Below are 21,164 nucleotides of genomic sequence, written 5' to 3'. Positions count from 1 at the left end.
TGTTACCACTACATGAGATGGGAATATTCATTTCTGGGATGACATAGTTCCAACAAAACACACATACTATCAAACTGAGAACTGTAGATTCATCTTTCTGTTGCATACACACACCCACAACCTGGCTGAACTTTTTTTTCAGATACTTCCAAATGTGTAATGAAAAATATCTTTCAAAGAATTTCCCACCCAGGAACATTCTTTATGGTCTGGTCATCCTTAGTGCTGATTTACCAAGAATTTACCATGCTCCCTTCTGGGAACATGTTAGGATTTCCCTTCTCTGCCCCCTTGAGTCAGTTAGACTGTGTGACTTGCTTTGGCCCATGCAGTGTGGGCAGAGTGACAAGTGGTATCTCTAGGTAAAAGCTTTAAGGGCCCACGCCTGATTTCCCACTGATCCAGGGACAAGCAGGGTTCGTAATATACATATGACCTTGAAGAGCAGAGCCCTGACCTCTGACCTACAATGAATAGTAGGGTAAGTAGGGCACAAAGCTTAGTTGTTCTAAGCTACCAAGATAGGGCGGCTGATTATAACTACAGTGTAAGAGTCTGTCTTGTTTGAGACACTCCTGACAGGTTCGTGATCCTCCACCCCCCCCTTTTTTTATCTTGAGGAATAAGGAGAGTCATTACACTGAGGCTTAATCTCAAAAGCGTTAGTCCCACTAGAAGCTTAATAGCTATCACCACACTTAAGAAAGTTCTGATTGGGACAATGCTACTGATTGTCCTCCTTCCCCACTGGGGGGCAGAGAAGGTGGAAATGAGCCCAAAGGAACATCAGAGGGAGTTAATTAGATGAGCAAAAATATTCCAAAGGTCAAAGGGTAGGATGACATTCTAAAATCTCCTTCCTGGTGCTCTCTTGAAATCATCAGAGCTGTCACACTTGCCTGAGACTGTATAGTGAGAGTGTGCCAGGAGGGTGGGGGGGTGAACCTGTTGCTTTCAGGGAGTGCCTTCTGGCTTTATGATTTTATATCTCCAATCTTGGCTGGTCAGAAGATTCATTTATACACTTAACCAGATTTTCCCAGGGTGTAAATTCCCCCCAGAGATAAATTAAACACTTTTAGGGATACAATCAGTCTGGGAGGCCACCAGGGTACCATTCAGTGCTTCGCAGCAGCAATTTACCAAATGGTACCCTGGTGACTTAGGGAGTGAGTGCACATCTGCAAAAGGACTTCCTTCGCATCCAGGGATGCTCTCTCAGGATTCTCCATGTGATGCATGGACAGCCAAGGGTGGAAATGGAGAGAGCGAGACCCCCTATTTGCCCCTCTGTTCCCATCATGCTGTCAGCTGGGCTGCTGTGTCAGTGGAAGATAAGCCATGGTAAATTAGGGAGGGAGGGGAGCCCAGCTCCTGAGCACAGGCCATTTCCTCTTGGTCAGAGCCAGCTCCCTTGGGGATGGTCCCTCCCCCAGGGGCCTGCTATGTTGCCCAGGATGTTCACTGTCAAGGGCTTTTCCTGGACCACATCCCCATGCCTTTGTCCTGCCTCATCTCTCTCGCCTCATCGACATCCAACTTATTTTTCCTTCTTTTGGTGTATTAAATGTATTCATTCATTCAAAAAACAGTTAGCAACCACTTATTGTATTCAGGATCAAATTTTAGTGAATCACGCCAGTACTTGGTTTAGATGGATCTGAGTTAAATCTTGGCTCCACTATTTATTGGCCTTCTGCTTCGATGCCTCACTTTATCCACCTGTATAATAGATGTAGTAAAAGTACCTCCCTCATAGTGTTACAGTAAGAATTAAATGAAACAATATATGTAAAAGGTTTAGTAAAGTGCTGAGCACAGAACAAATATTAACTTTTATTCTTCTTTAACTTCTACTGTATATGCCAGGCACTGAGGAGCTAGAGATATAAATGTAAGTAAGGCCTGGTTCTTATCCTCAAGACATTCACGTCTAGAGCAGTGATCCTCAAAATGTGGTTCCTGATTACCAGGAGCAGCTGGGAATTTGTTAGACGAATTCTCACACTCCACCCCGACTTCCGGAATCAGAAACTCTGGAGCCCAGCAATCTGTTTTAATAAGCCCTCCTGGGGATTCTGACCCTCACTCAGTTTGAGAGCCTCTGCTTTATAGTAGAGGAATACTTGTATCTTATATTGGCAGCAGGGACTTAAAGTGTACAGAATGTTGCTGTATGTTTTTAATTCTTACAGCAGCCCTGCAAAGGAGGAATTGTTATTTTCCCACTTTCAACAAAGGAATGGAAGATACTGTAGCACAGTTAGCACGTTCACTAATCAAACTGCATTTGTGCTTGTGTATTTATCCCCTCAGGGAATGTGACCATCCAACAACTTAGACTAAATTTCATTTAGCCTAAACCAATTCTGATAATCCCAACCCCTTTGTAAGTGGTTGGTTTAGGAGTGGATTTGTGACCCAGTCTGACCAACAGAGATGAAGAAACTCTGTTGAGGAATTTCTAGGGATTTTCTCTCTTAAAAACAAAACAAAACAAAACAGCACACAGACAAGATGGCCTCCTTCTCCTGCTGGATGTGATACCAAGAGCAGCAGCAGCCATCTTATCACCATGAGGAAGGAAGCACAAGGCTCAGGCTGACATTCAGAGAATGTAGAGTAGGAAGAAGAAAAGGCCCTTGTTGATATCATTGAGAGGTGGGATCAGGCAACTCCAATACCATCCTATCATAGGACCTCCTGTATTATAACAAATTCTTCTTCTTGTTTAAGCCATTTTGAGTTCAGTTTTCTGTTCCTTGAAATGAAACATAACTTGGTAAGTCCATGGAGAAAGATTGGCAAAAGGTAACAGAGCTAGCCATCTGAACTCATGATCTGAGCTTCTTAACTCCCATTCTTTTCATAATTTGACTTATTGACATGATGCTTCTGATGGATGGGACAAACTAATACAATGCATATCTCATTGCACCCCACACCCTTTCCACCACCTACTCCATCTGCTCTTTTCTTGAACTGAAACTCTAGGCTATCACATCTTTATCCCTAGTACCTAGCAACATGCCTGGCCCACAGTAAGTGGTAACGAATATTACTTTTATTTTACACACACACACACACACACACACACACACACACACACACACACACATATATATATATATAAAATTTTTATTGGTAGAGGGAATGGTCCCCTAATTGTGTGAAGAAATGAATGACCGCCTACTGAGGGGTTGATGGCATGTATACATTCAATATACTCCCGCTCTATAAAAGTCAGTTTCATGGTAGTCTTACATGCCTTAAATCAGACTGGTTCGGGAAGTTCGGGAAGATATGCTGGAGAGGAGAGAGGCTTAAACTTTCCGTAGAATCACTCCCTACAAGGATAGAAAGGGACTTTGTGGCTACTGAGACTATTATTTCAGAAATAATGAAACTGAAGAACTCCTCTTCCTCTCCTTTCCCTTCTTATTCTAGCTTCTTTCTAAGTATGCATTTTCTTCAGTCTTCCTTTCTTAAACAGAATCAGCAAATGTTAGATTTGGAAAGGACCCTGTGAGTCAGCTGGTCTACCCTCCTTGTTTGATTGATGCAGAAGCTGATGTCCAGAGAGGGGAAAGTGGCTGTCCAAGGACTCTGAACAGTTCTAGCAGGTGAACTGGGCAGTGAAGGGTAGATTTGGTGTTAGTCGGAAACTGGGGTGGGTGGGTGGGGAAGGGTTGTCCCCGTATCAGCTCTGCCATCATCATAAGTTACACGATCTTGGCCATGTTACTCATCCTCTCTCCATGCATCAGTTTCCTTAACCAGAACATGGGTTGTAGCTGCTCATTGCATTGTTGTAGGAAATAATGTACCATGCAGGAAGTATGTTTAAAGCATTTGAAGAGCACATGGTCGGTAGCTGTTAGTCGTGTAATAATATCTAATATGTGCTGATGAGGAGAATGGGATGATGACCTAAAAGAAAGACCTGGGATATGAATCCAAATTTCTCAGTTCTTGTTTATTTCTACTAACCCATCCTTTTCCCCCCCTTTTCTTTCTCATTTCCCTAGCCTGACATTTAAGTTTCATTTTTTTTTCTATTTTTATTATTGTTTGCATTAGAAAATGCATAGAAAGAAAGTCGTAGAGAGAACATGGGCACTGGAATTAGACTGAGGTTGAGAGCTTATATTTGCTGAAGGTTAACTATGGAGCTTTGGTCAAACCCCTTATTAACCTGGGCTGTGCTTCTTTGGAAGACAGAGACTCCATCATCCAGTTCCTAGTCCTGTGATAAAGTAACACTCCTCACATAGTTCAAGATGTGTTGATTTTTCCCCAAAAGCCATAGACCAGTAGTATGCAAAGTTTTGAAATCTTAACTGTATCTCCTCCAGGACACTCCCAAAATTGAATCGTGGCACTATTTACCTTAATGGGCCAAGTCCAAATTAAGTTAAATCCAGCCTGATCATTCAGTTAAGACTGAAACTGATTGCTGACCTTGCAGAATCATGTGGTTAAGGCATGGCTAACAAAAAATGTAAAAATTTGACCACACTCGAGGCCATATTCATTGGGATCACATTGTCCCCCAATCTAAAGGCTAGATTTGTCCCCAAAGATCCTTTTGTTTACACTAAAACAAATAGCGCTTTAAAGTGACCTTTCTGTCAGCCAAATGAGGAGAGCTGCCAGTAAAGTTCCGGGCTGCTAAACTTGGTCCGATGAAGCAGCCTGGGGCAGAGGAAGGGCACTAAATGGGGAGTTGGGAGTCCCGGGTCCTTCTTTCATTCCATTGCCAACTCTTGGAGTGACTCTGGCCAAGTCTTCACTGACCTCTCCAGTTTCCTCACGGCCGTTAAGGCCCTTCTTGTTCTTCACAGTGTTATTCCGCTGCTTAGTGAACTTCTTCAGCAACAGAACATGCCACCATACATCTTCCATATTGGACATCTGCTTTTTATCCATGTCTTATAACACAGTTCCCTCCAACACCATGTCCTTTGTAGTGCCAACTAGTCTTTTTTTTTTTTTTTTAAAGTAGTCTCCATGCCCAGCATGGCACACAATGCGGGACTCAAACCCACAATCCTGAGATCAAAAAGTGAGCCAAGATCAAGAGTCAAACACTCCGCCAACTGAGCCACTCAGGTGCCCCATTGTGCCAAGTATCCTTTAGGCACTTTAATGGAATTGCAGAGGAACCTTGGAAGTGATATAGTTATCAGACGAGAAAACTAAAACCCAGAGAGGATAAGCAACCTCTCCAAAGTCACACAGCTTTTTGGCAGCTGTTCTGACGTCTGCCTTCCCTCCCTTGCAATGAGACAGTGGTTCCTGCATGATGATGCTTCCTTTTTGGTCGTATCATCATGGAATAAATGTTAAGAGTAACAGCTGTGTAGACCCAAGGCTTTATTTTCTTTATTATGACAACATGTCCCTGGGAAGAAAATATTTGTAGATCTAACTTTTGGATGTGAAGTAAGTGTCAAACTGAAATGTTATTGACTCAATGGTGCTTCCTACTCTGATAAATGTATCCAATATGTTCCCAGTGACTCATCTGCAGGGGAAATGTATCTTTTTTTCCTTTTCCCACACTGACATTTTTGTCCTTCTACACAGTGCTGCCCCTAAAATCTGCATTTATAGTATTATCGAACTTCACCCCAAAATTAATAATTTGATTGATTATTCAAAATCTCAAGCATCCTGACAACCAGCAGTCAAGGGGGGAGGACATAATATGCAAACTGAAGATTTATCTTTGTTTTTCTTCCAACAAGTGAGCTCTCTCTGAGCCAGACAACTTATTGAAAAATTATGAGAGGATGTTTTACTTAATCACTATATCTGGAAGATCCCTAAAAGAAATGAAGGATTTTTCTAAAACATAGGTTGGTCCTTAAAATAGTATTTTCCTTATAAGGAAAAAAAAATCAGAAAGGGGTTCATAATGCAATAGTTTTGTTTTCACAATGTCATAAAGAGATTCAGAAAGATCCTGTACTGAATACTGTGAAATAAAATTAGCGATGCAATAAATGAAATGAGAGTTTTAAAATTAAAAATATGTTGAGATGGGGGTGCCAGGGTGGTGCAGTCGGTTGAGCAACCGACTCTTGATTTCGGCTCAGCTTGTGATCTCAGGGCTCAGAGCAGTGAGATCAAGCCCTGCTTTAGGCTCTGTGCCCAGAGGGGAGTCTGCTAAAGATTCTCACTGCCTCGCCTTCTATCCCCCGCGCCCCCCAGGTGTGCATGCAAGCTCTCTCAGATAAATAAATAAATAAATAAATAAATAAATAAATAAGTCTTTTAAAAAATCTGAGACCCTTAAGTGGAAGACATTATGCTGGGAAGAAACATAGTGTACAAAAGACGAGGTCTGCTGACTTTAATTAGCCTCAGATATCCTTTTACTAGAATGTATGACAGAAAACAAATCCCCTAGAACAGATCTTTACAAGGACAGTTATAAGGTCCTTTATAACTCCTATGTATTTACAGAACTTCGAGTGCCAGAAGGCACACACACAAAAATAGGAACTCTCTCTCAATGTACATACATACAGAAAATATGAAAATAAATGAAAAGCAAAATAAATGTTTGCATTACCTTTGCAAGTGTCTTAGGTGTTGAGACAGTAGATCCTAACTTCTCATACACAGCAGAATTCTATACCGCTATACACAGGTTCTCCAGAAATGTAGACATTTTGCAATTAGCACATACACCAGTGTTTTCACTTTAATGATAGATAAGTAACAAACAGAATTGCCCGCAATTCATTAGTTTTCAACACCACAAAAATCTCTGATGATACCTTTTTATGAATTTGACCTGAGGCTGCTCACTGGAGGGAACAGAAATTGCATCTGACATAGTAATGTGCTTTAACTCTAAAAGGTCTTAAAAGATAGGGAGTTCCCAAAATGAATAGGAAAAGGACCTCCCCAAAGAAGTGGTCAAATTTTTTATTTAATCAATAGCATTTGGCTTAACACCAGTAGTTCTCAGACTTGGAGGCTCATTATAATCACCTGGAGAGCCTTTACTACTCCCAGCCTGGGCTCTACCCCAAACCAATTAAACCAGAATCTCTAGGGGTGGGACTCAGGCATCTGTATTGGGTGATTACAATGTGCAGCCAAGCTTGAGAACCTCTGATCTATGATAAGCCATCCCTGATTACTGTATTATTGGCCGCAATTATTCACTCTGTTTTATTAGTGCTACACATTCACATCCTTGAGCTATTCTGTCCATGGGCAAGGGTACTTCCCCATGCCTTGACTTTGGATGTGGTCATGTGACTTGTTTTGGCCAATGGGATGTTAGCACATGTGATATGCACATAGGCTTGAAATGTACTTGGTTCAGGGGCTTGCTCTCTTGTGTACCTACCTGCCTTTGGCCATGAACAGAGCAGGCCTCTGTCAACTACTGTCCCAAGAAGAATGGGAGATGCAAAGAGCCGACCCAAATCCAGTCAGCCACCTGGAGCCAAGGCCAGCTGAACTACCTAGTTTGCTTACAGACATAAAAATTGGAAATAAATGTTTGTTCTGTACACCACTGAATTTTGGGATGGTTTGTTATGCAGCAGTTTTGTATAATAGGTAACTAAGATACCTAAAATAGAAAAAAAAATATTTAGTGAGAAGTCCAACTACATTTTGGGGCCAACTACTTTTCTTCTGGCATGAGAGAGAGGGACAATTCAGAACTATTTCTAAAGGAAAGTTTGACCCATAATATCTACTATGATGTAGCTTTTTGGAACAGTGCTACTGTCTTTGTCACCCTTCTGATCTGTTAAGCAGAAAATATTTCCTGCTGACTTCTTACTCAGTTTCACACAGGTCTTCCATCTAAATATCTATCTTCACCAGGGCAGAAACAGGCATTCTGAATCATCAGTGCCCCAGGCTAGTTCAACAGCACTTTTTTTTTTATTTTACTTTTTCTTTTTTCTTATTTTTAATTTTTAAATTTTAGCTCTATCCAAGTTTTTGGGGGAAGAACAGAAAAACACTCTCTATGTAACTACCACCCAAATAATGAGACAGGCATAGCTTAGTTGTGGTAAGTTTCCTTACTTGGGGCTGGGAAACTTGTGGTTGTGGCTTTAGTTATAGGCCAAGTTAGGCACACAGGGGCATGGGTCTCTTCTCTCATAAGAGCCCTCCTTTAGGATTCATACTTGTTTATCTCTGTGCATTTATAAATCAGGTGCGCTTGAATTTAGGACAGTGGTCCTCAAATTGAGGGTGCAACAGAATCACAAGGAAGGCTTGTTATAACACAAATTGCTGGACTGCACCCCCAGAGATTCTCACTGCACATGAGACCAGAGATTGGTATTTCTAACAAGTTCTCCAGGTGATGCTACTGCTAATGATCTGGGGGCCATACTTTGACGACCACTGACTAGAATGAAAAGTATGTATGTGTGAGATGTCTTCCATCTGAGACATTGCCTTGCATAGGGAGGATTCTTGTGTTCTTCCTCAGTGGAAAAATGTCTGTATACAACAGTAAGAATATGTTCACCTGGAGAATACAGATGGTGTCAGGGACCCATCTCTCTTTGGAGAAAGCTCATCTTAACCATAACCATAACCATAACCCATACCCACTTCCCAAATGTGTATCTTTAGTCCTGAAACAACCCATGAAATACCTTCTTTTCAAAAAGCTTTCCTTGATTTCTCCAATACTGCCTCTTTCTTCTGAAGTTCTAGGACTTTATCTTAATGTGTCCTAAGGCATTCAACACTTAATATCTAAAGTATAGATACTGATGGACTTGTCTTAGCTCCTCATAGAGGATGTTCAATCCATCTGATTCATCTTAGAATCTCTCACAGCATTTTCCTAGCAGGTGCAAAATAAATATTTATAGAATCAAATCCAATCTATGAGGGAATATCCATGTGAGGGTATCTTGGAAGTTCAAAAGATTAAAACTCGAAATGAAAAGCCGATACCATCAATATGATAACTGTTAGCTACATGTGGCTATTTAAGTTATTTGATCTTAAGTAAAATTAAAAATCCAGTTCCGAACTATAGTAATCAGGACAGGGTGGTATTGGCAAAGGAGTAGACAAATAGATCAACGGAACAAAATAGAGAGCCCAGAAATAAACCCACATAAATATAGTCAACTGATTGTTAAAAAGGAGCAAAGGCAATACAATAGGGAGAAGATAGTCTTTTCAATAAATGGTGCTGGAACAACTGGACATTTACATGGAAAAAAAATGAACCTAGACATAGACTGTACAATCTTTCACAAAAATTAACTCAAAATGGACCATATGCTTAAATGATAACATAAAACTATCAAACTCCTAAAAGAAAACAAGAGAAAATTTAAATGGCTTTCAACATGTAGATGACTTTTTAGATACATCACAGGCATGAACCATGATAGAAATAACTGATAAGCTGGACATGATTAAAATGAAACATTTCGGGGCACCTGGGTGGCTCAGTGGGTTAAGCCTCTGCCTTCAGCTCAGGTCATGATCTCAGGGTCCTGGGATCGAGCCCCGCATCGGGCTCTCTGCTCGGCAGGGAGCCTGTTTCCTCCTCTCTCTCTCTCTCTCTCTCTCTGCCTGCCTCTCTGTCTACTGTGATCTCTCTCTGTCAAATAAATAAATAAATAAAATCTTAAAAAAAAAAAGAAACATTTCTGCCAACAAAAGATAGTATCAAGAAAATGAGAAGACAAGCCACAGAATGGAAGAAAATATTGACAAAAGACATATGTGATAAAGAACTGTTATCCAAAATATAAAAATAACACTTCAAATTCAACAATCAGAAAATAAAAAACCCAATTTAAAAATAGGCAAAAGACCTGAACAGACACCTCACCAAAGAAGATATAATATACAGATGGAAAATAAGCATATGTAAAAGTGCTCCGTATCATATGTCCTTAGGAAAATGCATGTTAAAACAACAACGAGATACTACTATATGCCTGTTGGAATGGCCAAAATTCAAAACACCAACATTACCAAATGCTGGTGAGGATTTGGAGCAATGAGAACCCTCATTCACTGCTGGTGGGAATGCAAAATGGTGCAGCCTCTTTGGGAGGGCGTTTGTTAATTTCTTAAAGGAATTCAACCTACTCTTACTTTATAATCTAGCAATCAGTCTCCTTGGTATTTACCAAAAGGAATTGGAAGCTTGTGTCCACATAAAAACCTGCACATGGGTGTTTTTATAGCAGCTTTATTCAAATTGCCAAAACTTGGAAACAACCAAGATGCCCTTCAGTTGGTAAATAGATAAACTGTGATATATCCAGACAATGGAATATTATTTTGTGCTAAAAAGAAATCAGCTATTAAGTTATGAAATGACTTGGAAGAAATTTACATGCATATTAAATACTAAGTGAAAGAAGGCCACCTGAAAAGACTATATTCTGTGTGATGTTCTGGAAAAAGCTAAACTATGGAGACAATTAAAAAAAAAAAGTGGTTATAGGGTGCCTGGGTGGCTCAATCAGTTAAATGTCTGCCTTTGGCTCAGGTCATGATCCTGGAGTCCCAGGACTGAGCCCTGTGTTCCTCTCCCTCTGCCTGACCCTCGTATTCTCTCTCTCAAATAAATAAATAAAATCTTTAAGAAAAAAAAAATCAGTGGTTGCTAGGGGTCAGGGAGAGAGAGGGATGAAAAAGAGGAACACAGTATTTTTAGGGCAGTGAAACTCCTCTGTTCAATACTATAATGGCAGGTATATATCATCATACATTTTTCAAAACCCAAAGAATGTACAACACCAAGAGTGAAGCTTAATGTAAACTACGGACTTTGGGTGTGTCAATGTAAGTTCTTGAGTTGTAAAAAATGTACCACTATGGAGGGGGACAGTGAATGTATAGGGGCAGGAAGTATATGGGAAATCTCTGTACTTCCTGCTCAATTTTGCTGAACCTAAAACTGCTCTGGAAAGATCAAGTCTACATAAAAGTGAAAAAATCCAGTTTTAAAAATCACATTAGCTATATATCAAGTGTTTAATAGCCACATGTGGCTAGTGGCAATCATATTGGATGGACAACACAAATATGATTCTATCAGGAAGACTCCTCTAAGAATTTCCAAATCACTTTTGTCTGTTATCTGACCTTCATCAATTCTCCTGTGAGTTAAGTAGTCGAAAATACAAAGGCTATCATATCCATTCTAGAGATGGGAAGATGGAACTTTAAAGAAATAAATTGTTTCATGGCAATGTGGAAGAATCTAATCTATAAAATAATTAGGAGAGAAAGTATCTAGAATACACAGGTACTCAATAAATTATATTCCTTTATTTGTTGATGTATTCAGTTTCCTTTTTTTTTTTTTTTTAACCATACCTCATCCATTCATTCAGTTGTCAAAAATCACATTCATCATGTGTTGGACACAGGGCTTGCCCAGGTGAACAAGTGAGACAAGGTCCCTGCCTTCAAGGAGCTTACAATCTAGCCTTCTTTACCCTTATGTTTTTCAAAGCCGCCAAAAATATTTGAGAGCTCAGAATCAGTATGATTCTGATGGTTCTACGAAGGACAACGAACCCAGCACATCACCTCCACTTCACCCAGGTGAAGCTTACGTGTTTCCGGTTGCAAACACTAGGCTGCAGGAAACCCCTCTAGATTCCTTGGCATTTTCATGTTGTCACATGCTTTCCTCTTATTGAAGTCTCCACACCCAGTTTGTTAGCTCAGAAGCTAACAAAGGGAATGGTAGCTGCCCAGGGCAGGGTCCCTTGTGTTCCAGTCCCTGAGCAAGACTTTTAGCAACTTAGATGCTCGTCTCTAGGGCTGTTGTAGCTCATCACTGAATGCCACTTAGTTTTGGTGTGCACTTTTTACCTTCTCTGTAAGACATAATCTGTCTCTGTTTTCCCTATAGAGTAATAGGAGCTCAATGAAGATTTTGTAAAATGCCAAGATAGACGTCATGTAACTCTTGACCCAGTGGTACCCCAGTTGAACACTAGTTATTACTCTAATTAAATCATCATATACCTACTATGTGTAATATATGTTCCTTATTAGCACTATCTGATAGATGTATAAAGCATATGTGAATTTTATATTTTCAGTAGTCAGATTTTTTAAAAAAATTTTATTTGTGGGGCACCTGGGTGGCTCAGTGGGTTAAAACCTCTGCCTTCAGCTCAGGTCATGATCTTGGGGTCCTGGGATCGAGCTCCGCATTGGGCTCTCTGCTCAGCGGGGAGACTGCTTCCCTTCCTCTCTCTCTGCCTGCCTCTCTGCCTACTTGTGATCTCTGTCTGTCAAATAAATAAATAAATTCTTAAAAAAAATTTATTTGTCAGAGAGAGAGAGAGCAAGCAGAGGGAGCAGCTGGCAGAAGGAGAAGTAGGCTCTCCACGGAAAAAGGAGCTCGATGCGGGGCTTGATCCCAAGATCCTGGGACCATGACCTGAGCCAAAGGCAGACGTTATCGACTGAACGACCGAGGTGTCCCCAGGAGCCAGATTGTTTTTTAAGTTAAATTGAGATGAAATTAATTTGAACAGAATATTTTATTTAACCTGATAGATGCAAACTACTGTCATTTCAACATGCAATCAATATAAAATTATTAGTGAGACCCTACATTTTTGTATACTGTCTCTGAAATCTAATATGGGTTTTAATATATATCATATATTTCAATTTGGATTAGCCACATTTCAAGTACTCAACAGCCACCCATAGCTAGTGGTTACCATACTGGACAAGGCAGTTTTTATACAGTATTTTGTTAAATCCTATAAGATGACTAAGAATAATAGCAAAATTTTGAGTGGCAGACATTCTGGAAGGACCATCTCATCTATCCTCCTATCAACCCTCATCTGGAGATGAGGAAATGGACCTAGAAAGGATTATGACTTACTGTCCACCCACCGCTCCTCAGTGGCAGGGCTGGGTCTGGAATTCCCACTCTGAGGCTACCAGGTCAGGCCACTGATTAACTGGGTGGTCTGGAGCAAGGTAGTCCTCTGCATCTGAGTTCCCTCTTTCACAGAATGGGAAGAGAGTTGCAGGGGATAAGCCACAGTGAATCTTCTTAATTATTTCCTAGCATCTGATGAGCCTGGCTCTCCTGTTCCCACCTGTGAGGACCTCAGGTTTACAGGCTTCCTTCTGTTATCGGAACAGTGGGCTCTTCCCACCCCAGACTTTCGTGTCTGGGGCTGGCCGCCTCCGAACCTCCAAACCTTGCAGCAGGACGGAGCCCCTCCCATACCAAAAGCAGTGCTGCTTTTTCATTTGAGTTTCGTCTATTTCCGGAAGAGTTCAGCTTCTTGATCCTTTTTTGAAAGAAAAGAAACTTGTTGTCTGGGACTCGGTTTTAATTTTCTGTCTTCTTTGTTCTTAGGCATGTTGTAGAAAGCTCCCCTCTCCCAAGGATATTCTACTACATATTTCCATAATTTTCCTGCTCTCCCTCTCCACGAAATGCAAAGAAAATAACTGTCAACTTTTTTGCATATATAAATTTTAACAGCCCATACATGTCAACTAATCTTTTATCCAGGAAGGAAATGCTTATTTCAAGTGATTGAAAGTTGAAATGCTTAGGTTTTCATTCTTGTTGTGTAATGGAGCACTGTGTGGACATGCTACATGATGATTAGTTTATCAATCCCCAAATCCACTAATTCTAATGAGTGCCTACTATGTGCAAGGGCAGAGTCCCTATTTTCAGGGAACATATCTTTTACCAGGAAAAGTAAGGCAAATGTTCAACCAAGAACAGCACAAAGTAGATAAAGTGTGCCAAGTGCCTTAAGAGGAGGGGGGCAAAGTACAGTTGACCCTTGCCCAACACAGATTTCAACAGCACGGGGCCACTTATCTGTGGATTTCCTTTCTTTCTTTCTTTCTTTCTTTCTTTTTTTTAAATAAATGTAGTACAGTACTCTAAATGTATTTTCTCTTCCTCATGATTAATTTTTTATAACATTTTCTTTTCTCTAGCATACTTTATTCCAAGAATACCACATATGAAACATAGAGAAATTAAATGTGAATTGACCTTTTATGTCATCAGTAAGGCTTCCAGTGAACAGTAGGCTCTTAGTGACGTTTTGGGGGAGTCAAAAGTTACATGTGGATTTTTGACTGCACGGTGGGTCAGTGCCCCTAGCCCTTGTGTTGTTCAAGGGTCAACAGTACGAAGCTCAAATATTTGGTTTGGGGTAAATCAGAGAAGGTTTCACAGAAGAGTTGCCTTTCAGAATGGACCTTGATAGGTAGGGTTTCAGCAGACAGAGGAGGCAAGAAGAGCATTTGGGGAGAAGAGGTACCTGTCCCTGTCTCCCACACTACAAGCAGGAGGAAGCATAGGAAGCAGCACGTGGCTTGGTCTGAGGATTACATAGGGATTGCAGGGATTATGTAAGGATGTAAGGCAGTTTGGCAAACTCTGCATGAGTGTCACAGTCCCAATCCTCCACCCATGGGAGACGGCATTAATTAATCACAGCCCACACCTTTCCAACCAACCTCTGGAGTTCCTTCATGAGATGAGATCAATTTGCCATCCCTGGTGCAAGAGTGCAGAGATAAGCGAGGTAGAGCCTTGAATACCGTGTTGACTAGTTAGTAGTTAATTGGATAGGCAATGGGGAGCCATTAAAGTCTTGTAAGCAGGGGAGTGACATGGTGGGAAATGAGAGCTGTAGTTCAGGGTAATTAACTTGGAAGTGTTATTTGGGATGGATTAGAATGGTTATAAGACTAAAGGCCAGTTATTTGGAAGGTTACTGTAATGGTGTAGGTGAACAATGTCTGGAACTGGAGTGGTGGCTGTGGAAAGGAAGGGCACAGGTCACAGAGGTAGAATTTAAAGCACTTGGCAAGTATGTGAAGATGTAGAGAGCTAGGGCCAGTGGTGAGAGAGAGGAGTCAAAGTCACTTGGAGGTTCCCAGGAATTAGGTCGGAATAAGAGAAAAACTAGTGTTATCAAGAGGGAAGCCTGGGATTGGTAAAGAGATAGGGAGAGTCCTGGAGAATTTGGGAAGGGAGAGAACAGTCTGCAAAAAATGGATTTAGGCTTATCTCTTTTACAAAGTATAGATTTTCTAAGCCATCACCTGTCAGAGAACTCAGTATTGCAAAGTAAAATAACCATTTTTAAGCAAACATTATTGCCCTTTGTCAACGCAGAGACTAAGGAAGGCTTCCATCTTTCCAAATATTTGAAAAATTGGAAAGCCTTAATTAGTAAGCAGACAAGGGGCATGAGAGAAGGAAAATATATAAACCTAATCACTGTGCTTTCCAGGTTTCAAATGCTTCCCCAATCTGGGTAATTTATACTTTAGTAACAATGATTGACAGTCAAGGAATGTATCTAACTCACTTTTATTTTTCCCTTGGGGAAAGCACTTTCGGTCCCAGTTGTTTTAAATCGCAGAAACAGTAATTGTTTTAGAGAGTTAGGAGGAATGGCTTTTTGGAGCTGGAATTTGCCGCTGAAGGGAATATGGATTCTGTCTTAATTGACTAAGGTCACTAGGGCCATTTTCAGGAAGGTCTTTCCAGGGTGAACAAATACCAGCTTAGTCAAAGGAGAACAAGAAAGGAACCAGTTGAAGGCTCAGGTGAATAGACTTAACCAGAAAAATGTTAATGAGTTGCTACTGGTACCTAAAAAGGAGCCAGGGATATGTTTTGAGCCACTTGTATCCCAAATAGAATTATTGGTGAAATTTAATATGAAAATTGTTTAAAATATTTTAAAATAAATATGGAGCAGTGGATATATTTTAAGATATTCACTTCTCCAGAGGCCCTTGCTTATTATGAAACTGTGCACTTTGATATATTTGTTTACTTAGAAAAGTCAAGAGTGACAAGCTAGGTCAATTACATCAAGAACATTATTAACAGGCTAACCAATTGTAAATGGTGTGAAGGCTGTTCTGGAAATCTGTGCTTTGATGTATGGGGGAACCCACACATCTGATTTGGGATGGAGGAGACAATCGGGGCATTGTTTGTAGGCGCCAACAGACAGGCTAAAGCCAGGGATCCTTGCAGACTGGATTAAGGTATCAGAACCGTTCACATCTCATTTACATCACTCCGAAGAGTGGACCACAGGTCTTGCTGATTTAACACACAGACCACGGCAAAGAGCATTGTGTATTTGAAATCAGACCAATATCAGTAACAGTAACACAAATCATGTGTGAAGTTTGGCACATGGAGGTTCATCTTAAGGAATTATCTAACAAGCCCCCCTCCCCCATTTTTAAAAAGCCTTTTTCCAAACTAGGAAGGTAGAAAAAGGAAAATGTTCCCTACTTCTTTCTCCCATCCCAACCCCCTAAATACACATATTTATGCCACCTTCTGGTATATAATAATATTTTTTATTGTCAAACTTTGTGAGCTTTCTGAAAGGAAGGTGGGGGTGTATGTTAAAAATGTACTTATTTCATCAGTATTTGGGCAGTCAGGAAGAATTGGTGAATTGAGCATTGAGACAGAGAAGTCAGGCTAATACCACCTGAATGTTTTCTACTCATTTAGTTTGTATTGTCCCTTCATATTGGAGTTTGGGGTCAAGGTAATATTGATGCAATTCTCTAGTTTCCTTTGATATCATTAAACACCTACTATGTGATGGGTGTGTTTCAATGGAAGGGAGGTGCAGAATGATGTCTACAATGATGTGACTTATTAAGAGCTGTTAATTATCTGAACTTTATCACCGAGGCATTGTTAATGCCTCTCCAGTATATCTTTTATGGATGAGACTGCAGGTTTAATAGTAAGATTACCAATGGGAATTGACAATTAGCAGCCACACAGAACTAGATGCAGTACGCCATATTACAACCAGCTTAGATAGTCATCAACCAAACAGGCCAAAGTTTTCTTCAGTAGAAACTGCCCTGCCAAGTGGTTTCTGGATCCTTCTCAGAGAAAGCAGGGAAGGGGCTGAAAGCCACCTCTTTCAGCCACACCAGAAATTGGCTGTACCGGGCGGTTCAAGACCTAAAGCCTCTTTTAGACACAGATGTATCAAACCAAGTCTGGAAACCCACTGGGCGTCCCATCCCGAAGTAAAAAGTGCCACGTCCCCCCATCGTCCTCCTTCCTTGGGGTGTTGGGCCAGGTCGAATTCCTTTTTACTTTCTCCTCAGTTCTGGGGTGGGCTGGCAGGGAGCTACCTGCGATTCCCCAACGTGGATGATCGCATTTGTCTCTTCTCAGTCTGGCTGCAGATGGGGACGAGTGCTGTTCCCGAGAGATTCTCAGAAGTAGGCACAGGATTATCTCGCTGATCCTCCTTTCTGTCTCTGGGCTGGGCAAAGGGGAGGATCGGGGCAAGAGAGCCTCTCCCCTCCAACCCCCCACCCCGCCCCAAAATTGGCAGCCAGTCGGTGGCTCTCGGTCTGGGGTCTGGAGGGTGGGGAATGTGGGTGTGGGGGCCGGCTGGAGAAGCTCTCGCTAGCGCTGCCGGTGGCCAGACCCGCCTCCCAACCCCTCTCGGGCGCACACTTACGTCCACCCAGACACACTCCGCGCGCTCCCTCGCGCTCTCGCTCGCCCGCCGCCGCCGCCTGCTCTCTCCCTCCAGCTCTCCCCGGTCTCTTTCTCCCCCCCCCCCACTTTTTTTTTTTTTTTTTTTTGGTACCATAGAGTTGCTCTGAAAACAGAAGATAGAGGGAGTCTCGGAGCTCGCCATCTCCAGCGATCTCTACATTGGGAAAAAACATGGAGTCAGCTCCGGCAGCCCCCGACCCCGCCGCCAGCGAGCCGGGCAGCAGCGGCGCGGACGCGGCCGCCGGCGCCAGGGAGACCCCGCTGAACCAGGAATCCGCCCGCAAGAGCGAGCCGCCCGCCCCAGTGCGCAGACAGAGCTATTCCAGCAGCAGCAGAGGTAGGAGGCTGCGAGAGGGGCTGAGGAGGGGGCGGCGGGAGCCCGGGAGCAGAGCGGGGGCCGGCCGGGAGCGGGCGCCCGGAGCGTGGGGTCTGGGCCGCGCGCGAGCCTGCAGCGGCGCCCCGAGCCCGGAGAGCCCCCTTCCCCTCCCCCCTCCGCCCCCCAGAAATGTTGCAAACTTTTGTAGCCCGTTCTCGGGTTGCGGGAGGAGAGGGGGCGGGGGAGGAGGCAGGAGGGTTGACAGCCGGCGGGCTCACCCCCTGGCTTTGATTTTTCTGCGAAGAGAGGAGGAAAGCCGCGTAGTCCAAATTAAATACGCTCCCCCAAAATACGGAGAACCGGAGAGTGGGGGCCCGGGAAAGAAACTTTTAAAGCGGCAGTGTCCTTTTAAGAAGAAAAAAAAAAAATCCGTTTATGGCCACCCTCCTCCCTCTTTACCTTTTCTCCTCTTGACAGTTTCGGCCCTGGCTGCCCCAGGCGGGGTGTGTTTTCGGTCCCCCGCAGAGCTGAGGGGGTGCGGGAGGAGTGAGCGACCTGGGAAGCCCCGGGGGTGGAGAGGGGGCGCTCCTGGATCTGGGGGCGACGTGGGCACCTTCTCTGGAACGCGACGGTGGGCTTGGGATTTGGAGGAAGGGCTGGAGGAAGGGGGGTACGGGAGCGTGAGGTGCTCGCTAAGTTGTCTGGCGAGCGCGACGAGGGGAGATCCTCAAGTTTGCAGACCCGGGGTTCGCAGCCGGGCGCCCAGGCTGGCGGGGGGCGTGTGCGCGCCAGCGCGCGGAGGGCGGTGGTGCTGTGGGGCGCTCCACGCGCATTCGGAGTGAGCGGCTGCAAAAGCAAACAAGCAGAAACAGAAAGCTCGAAATGCACCCAAACTTATTTCTGCCCTGGGAATCCTTCCCTCTCTGAGGTTCAAGCGTTTCTGCAAGAACCTGGGAATGGTCAGCGAGAGTTGGATGCTGGTTGGATAGTGCGAGAGATGCCCCCCCCCATCCCCCGAGCGATTTTTACACTTCATTTTGGAGCGTTTGTGCGGGGAGGGGGGGGGGCGGGAGACTCCATTGCCCCCTCCTTGCCTTTTCCTAAAGTCGAGTGTTGGGGAAAGCTCACTCTCTCTTTCTTAAAGGTGTCGGAACCTGATGTGGGGTTTTTTCTTGGAGGTGGGGGATTATTTATTTGATTGCGCCTGGAGTTTGCAAAGAACAGGAGGAAGCTACGGCTTTAATTACTGTTGTAAATAATGTATAAATCACGCCTGTCACTCCGGAGGAAGCGGGCTCGCGCGAGCAGCCCAGGGCTGGGGATCAGGAGGATCTCCAGCCCGGGCTTGGGCACCGGCCCAGCGCGCCCCCTCCTCTTGACACTGGGCTTCTGGCGGCGATTGGGGAGGGCTGGAGAGAGGCGAGTGGGGGCCCGGGAGCCGCTCCCTTCCTCTCGATGTTATAGTTGGAGGTAGGAATATGGCTGATCATGTGCTGGCTGTTTTACAGTATTCACCCCCCCCCCTTAGCCACACCCCCTGTCCGGGCGCTTTCCCATTCACGGAATTCGAGTACAGTAAAAGCCATCAGGATGACACACACGAAAAACATTTAATTAAAGGCGATTTCCGAGGAGTGAACACGCGGAACCGCGGTTTCAGCGGGAGGGGGGTGCAGCAAGGGCTAGGAAGGGAGGGGGATCAGGGCCAGGGGCCGGGTCCTGCCGCCAGCTCCGTGAGTTTGTGTGTGGAGAGCTTTTGGCTGCAAAGAGTATATTTAGACCCTGAGACGGTGGATTTGGAATGCGAGCGGGTTATGTAACAGGGTTAATCAGAAACACTGGAGAAAATCCCCTTCATGTGTTTCTGAGTTTTTTTAAGGGGGGGGGGCGAATAGAATATAAGAAGCCACACTAATTTGTGGTTTGTGCTCTCACCCCCCCTCTCTCGTAACCTACCCTTCCCCTTTGTTACTAGCATCTTCAGGTGTCATTCTTGCCAGAAGGTGTTCTTGGAAGAGATCAGGGTGGCAGGCTGTAGAACCAACTAACAAATCCGTAACTTGCTGTTCTTGCAAATTATATAACGTTGAGGCATTCAGTACCACTAGCCCCCAGGCTTAGCAAAAAGGGGAGAGGGACAAAGTAGGGGTGGGATGCACCCTGTACAACTGACCTGTTGACCTTTGTCCCCTTGTCCCCTAGAGGGTCACCGTCTGCTCACTCTCCTTTGAACCAACCCTTTATCCATCTCTCCGGAGATTTACTAGGGGGAGGGAGAAGAGGTAAGGCCCAAACACTCAACTCACATCCTGCACGCAGGCACTAGGTTATGTAACAGTCTGAATGGAAAAAGGAAGGTCAGAGATGGAGGCATCCTTTAGCTAACACAGCAGTAGTAATAGCTTCCAGAAATTATGTGCATTTGCAGACTTTAACCTCAGATGTAGTGTCTGCTCCTCAGGGATACCAATCTTTGTGTGTGTGACCTAGGGAGAAAAAGAGAGAAAGTGTAGGTATGCCTGGTAGATGAGAGTGATTTGAAAATGGGAAATGTTTGGGTTTTCAGATGATGTAATGGAGTTGGCAGAATATGCAAGTCGGCTCCCAGAGTGTAAGCAGCAAGAAAATTGGAGCTGGCATCCAGTATTAATGTTGCATAAATTACAATATCGGAAAGAAATGAACCTACACACTAGGTGATTACGCCTTTTTAATACTTAAAACAGAAAGGCACACAACTCAAAAGGAAAAGCAAACATCATCACCTTATAATTAGCATTTTCAACCTCAAGGAGGATTGAATGGAGTTCTTGGCATTGGGTGAAATGGGAAGCTTTTGGATTTGGGAGATGCTTTCCAGAGAGGTAGCAGGGTTTGCTTCCAGCCAACTAGTGTTTGCAGTCCCCAGAAACTGTGGTCTGGATTCTCATGACATTGAGGTGACCTCATGAGACATTACCTAGGTAGACTGGAAGCTGTTGCTGAATGCCTAACTCCTGGGAGTCCCCGTGTGAATGGGCTGCGTCCCCTTAGTGCCTGCGCTACTAGAATCAGATGTGTGACTTTGTAATCTGAAAGACGGACCTCCCCCGTGCTTAAAACTAGCAGGGAACATTAGCAGTTGTAATGAAACTGTCCCGTTTTCTGGGTGGTATTAACGATGGCTGGTGTTGTTCAGTACCATCTCTACAACACAATGGAAGGCAAAAAAGAAAGGCAAGAGGCAACATGGGAAGTAAGAATGAAACGGAAAAAAACCACAGCGAATCTTTAATTTAACAAGGC

The 21,164-nt window shown here is 43.5% G+C and overlaps 1 protein-coding gene and 1 long non-coding RNA gene across 2 annotated transcripts in view; one reads left to right on the top strand and one right to left on the bottom strand.

Annotated features, from left to right (window-relative positions):
* Positions 1-15,869: 15,869 nt before the first annotated feature.
* On the bottom strand, positions 15,870-18,816 carry LOC125104952 (uncharacterized). Its single transcript, XR_007128769.1, has 3 exons — positions 18,158-18,816; positions 17,655-17,717; positions 15,870-17,321 (listed from the first exon to the last, which is right to left on the bottom strand). It is a non-coding gene; the product is annotated as an uncharacterized LOC125104952 (long non-coding RNA).
* Positions 17,679-21,164, top strand: part of RORA (RAR related orphan receptor A) — a 713,393-nt gene continuing 709,907 nt past the window's right edge. Inside the window, exon 1 of the mRNA XM_047737890.1 lies at positions 17,679-17,900. Within this exon, the coding sequence (XP_047593846.1) occupies positions 17,735-17,900 (166 nt within the window). The 5' untranslated portion in view covers positions 17,679-17,734. The remainder of the gene's footprint in view (positions 17,901-21,164) is intronic.

Source organism: Lutra lutra, chromosome 7, assembly GCF_902655055.1.
Source record: "Lutra lutra chromosome 7, mLutLut1.2, whole genome shotgun sequence".
NCBI lineage: Eukaryota > Metazoa > Chordata > Mammalia > Carnivora > Mustelidae > Lutra > Lutra lutra.
The sequence above is the reverse complement of the archived record's forward strand: the minus strand, read 5'-3'. Positions and strand labels throughout refer to the sequence as shown.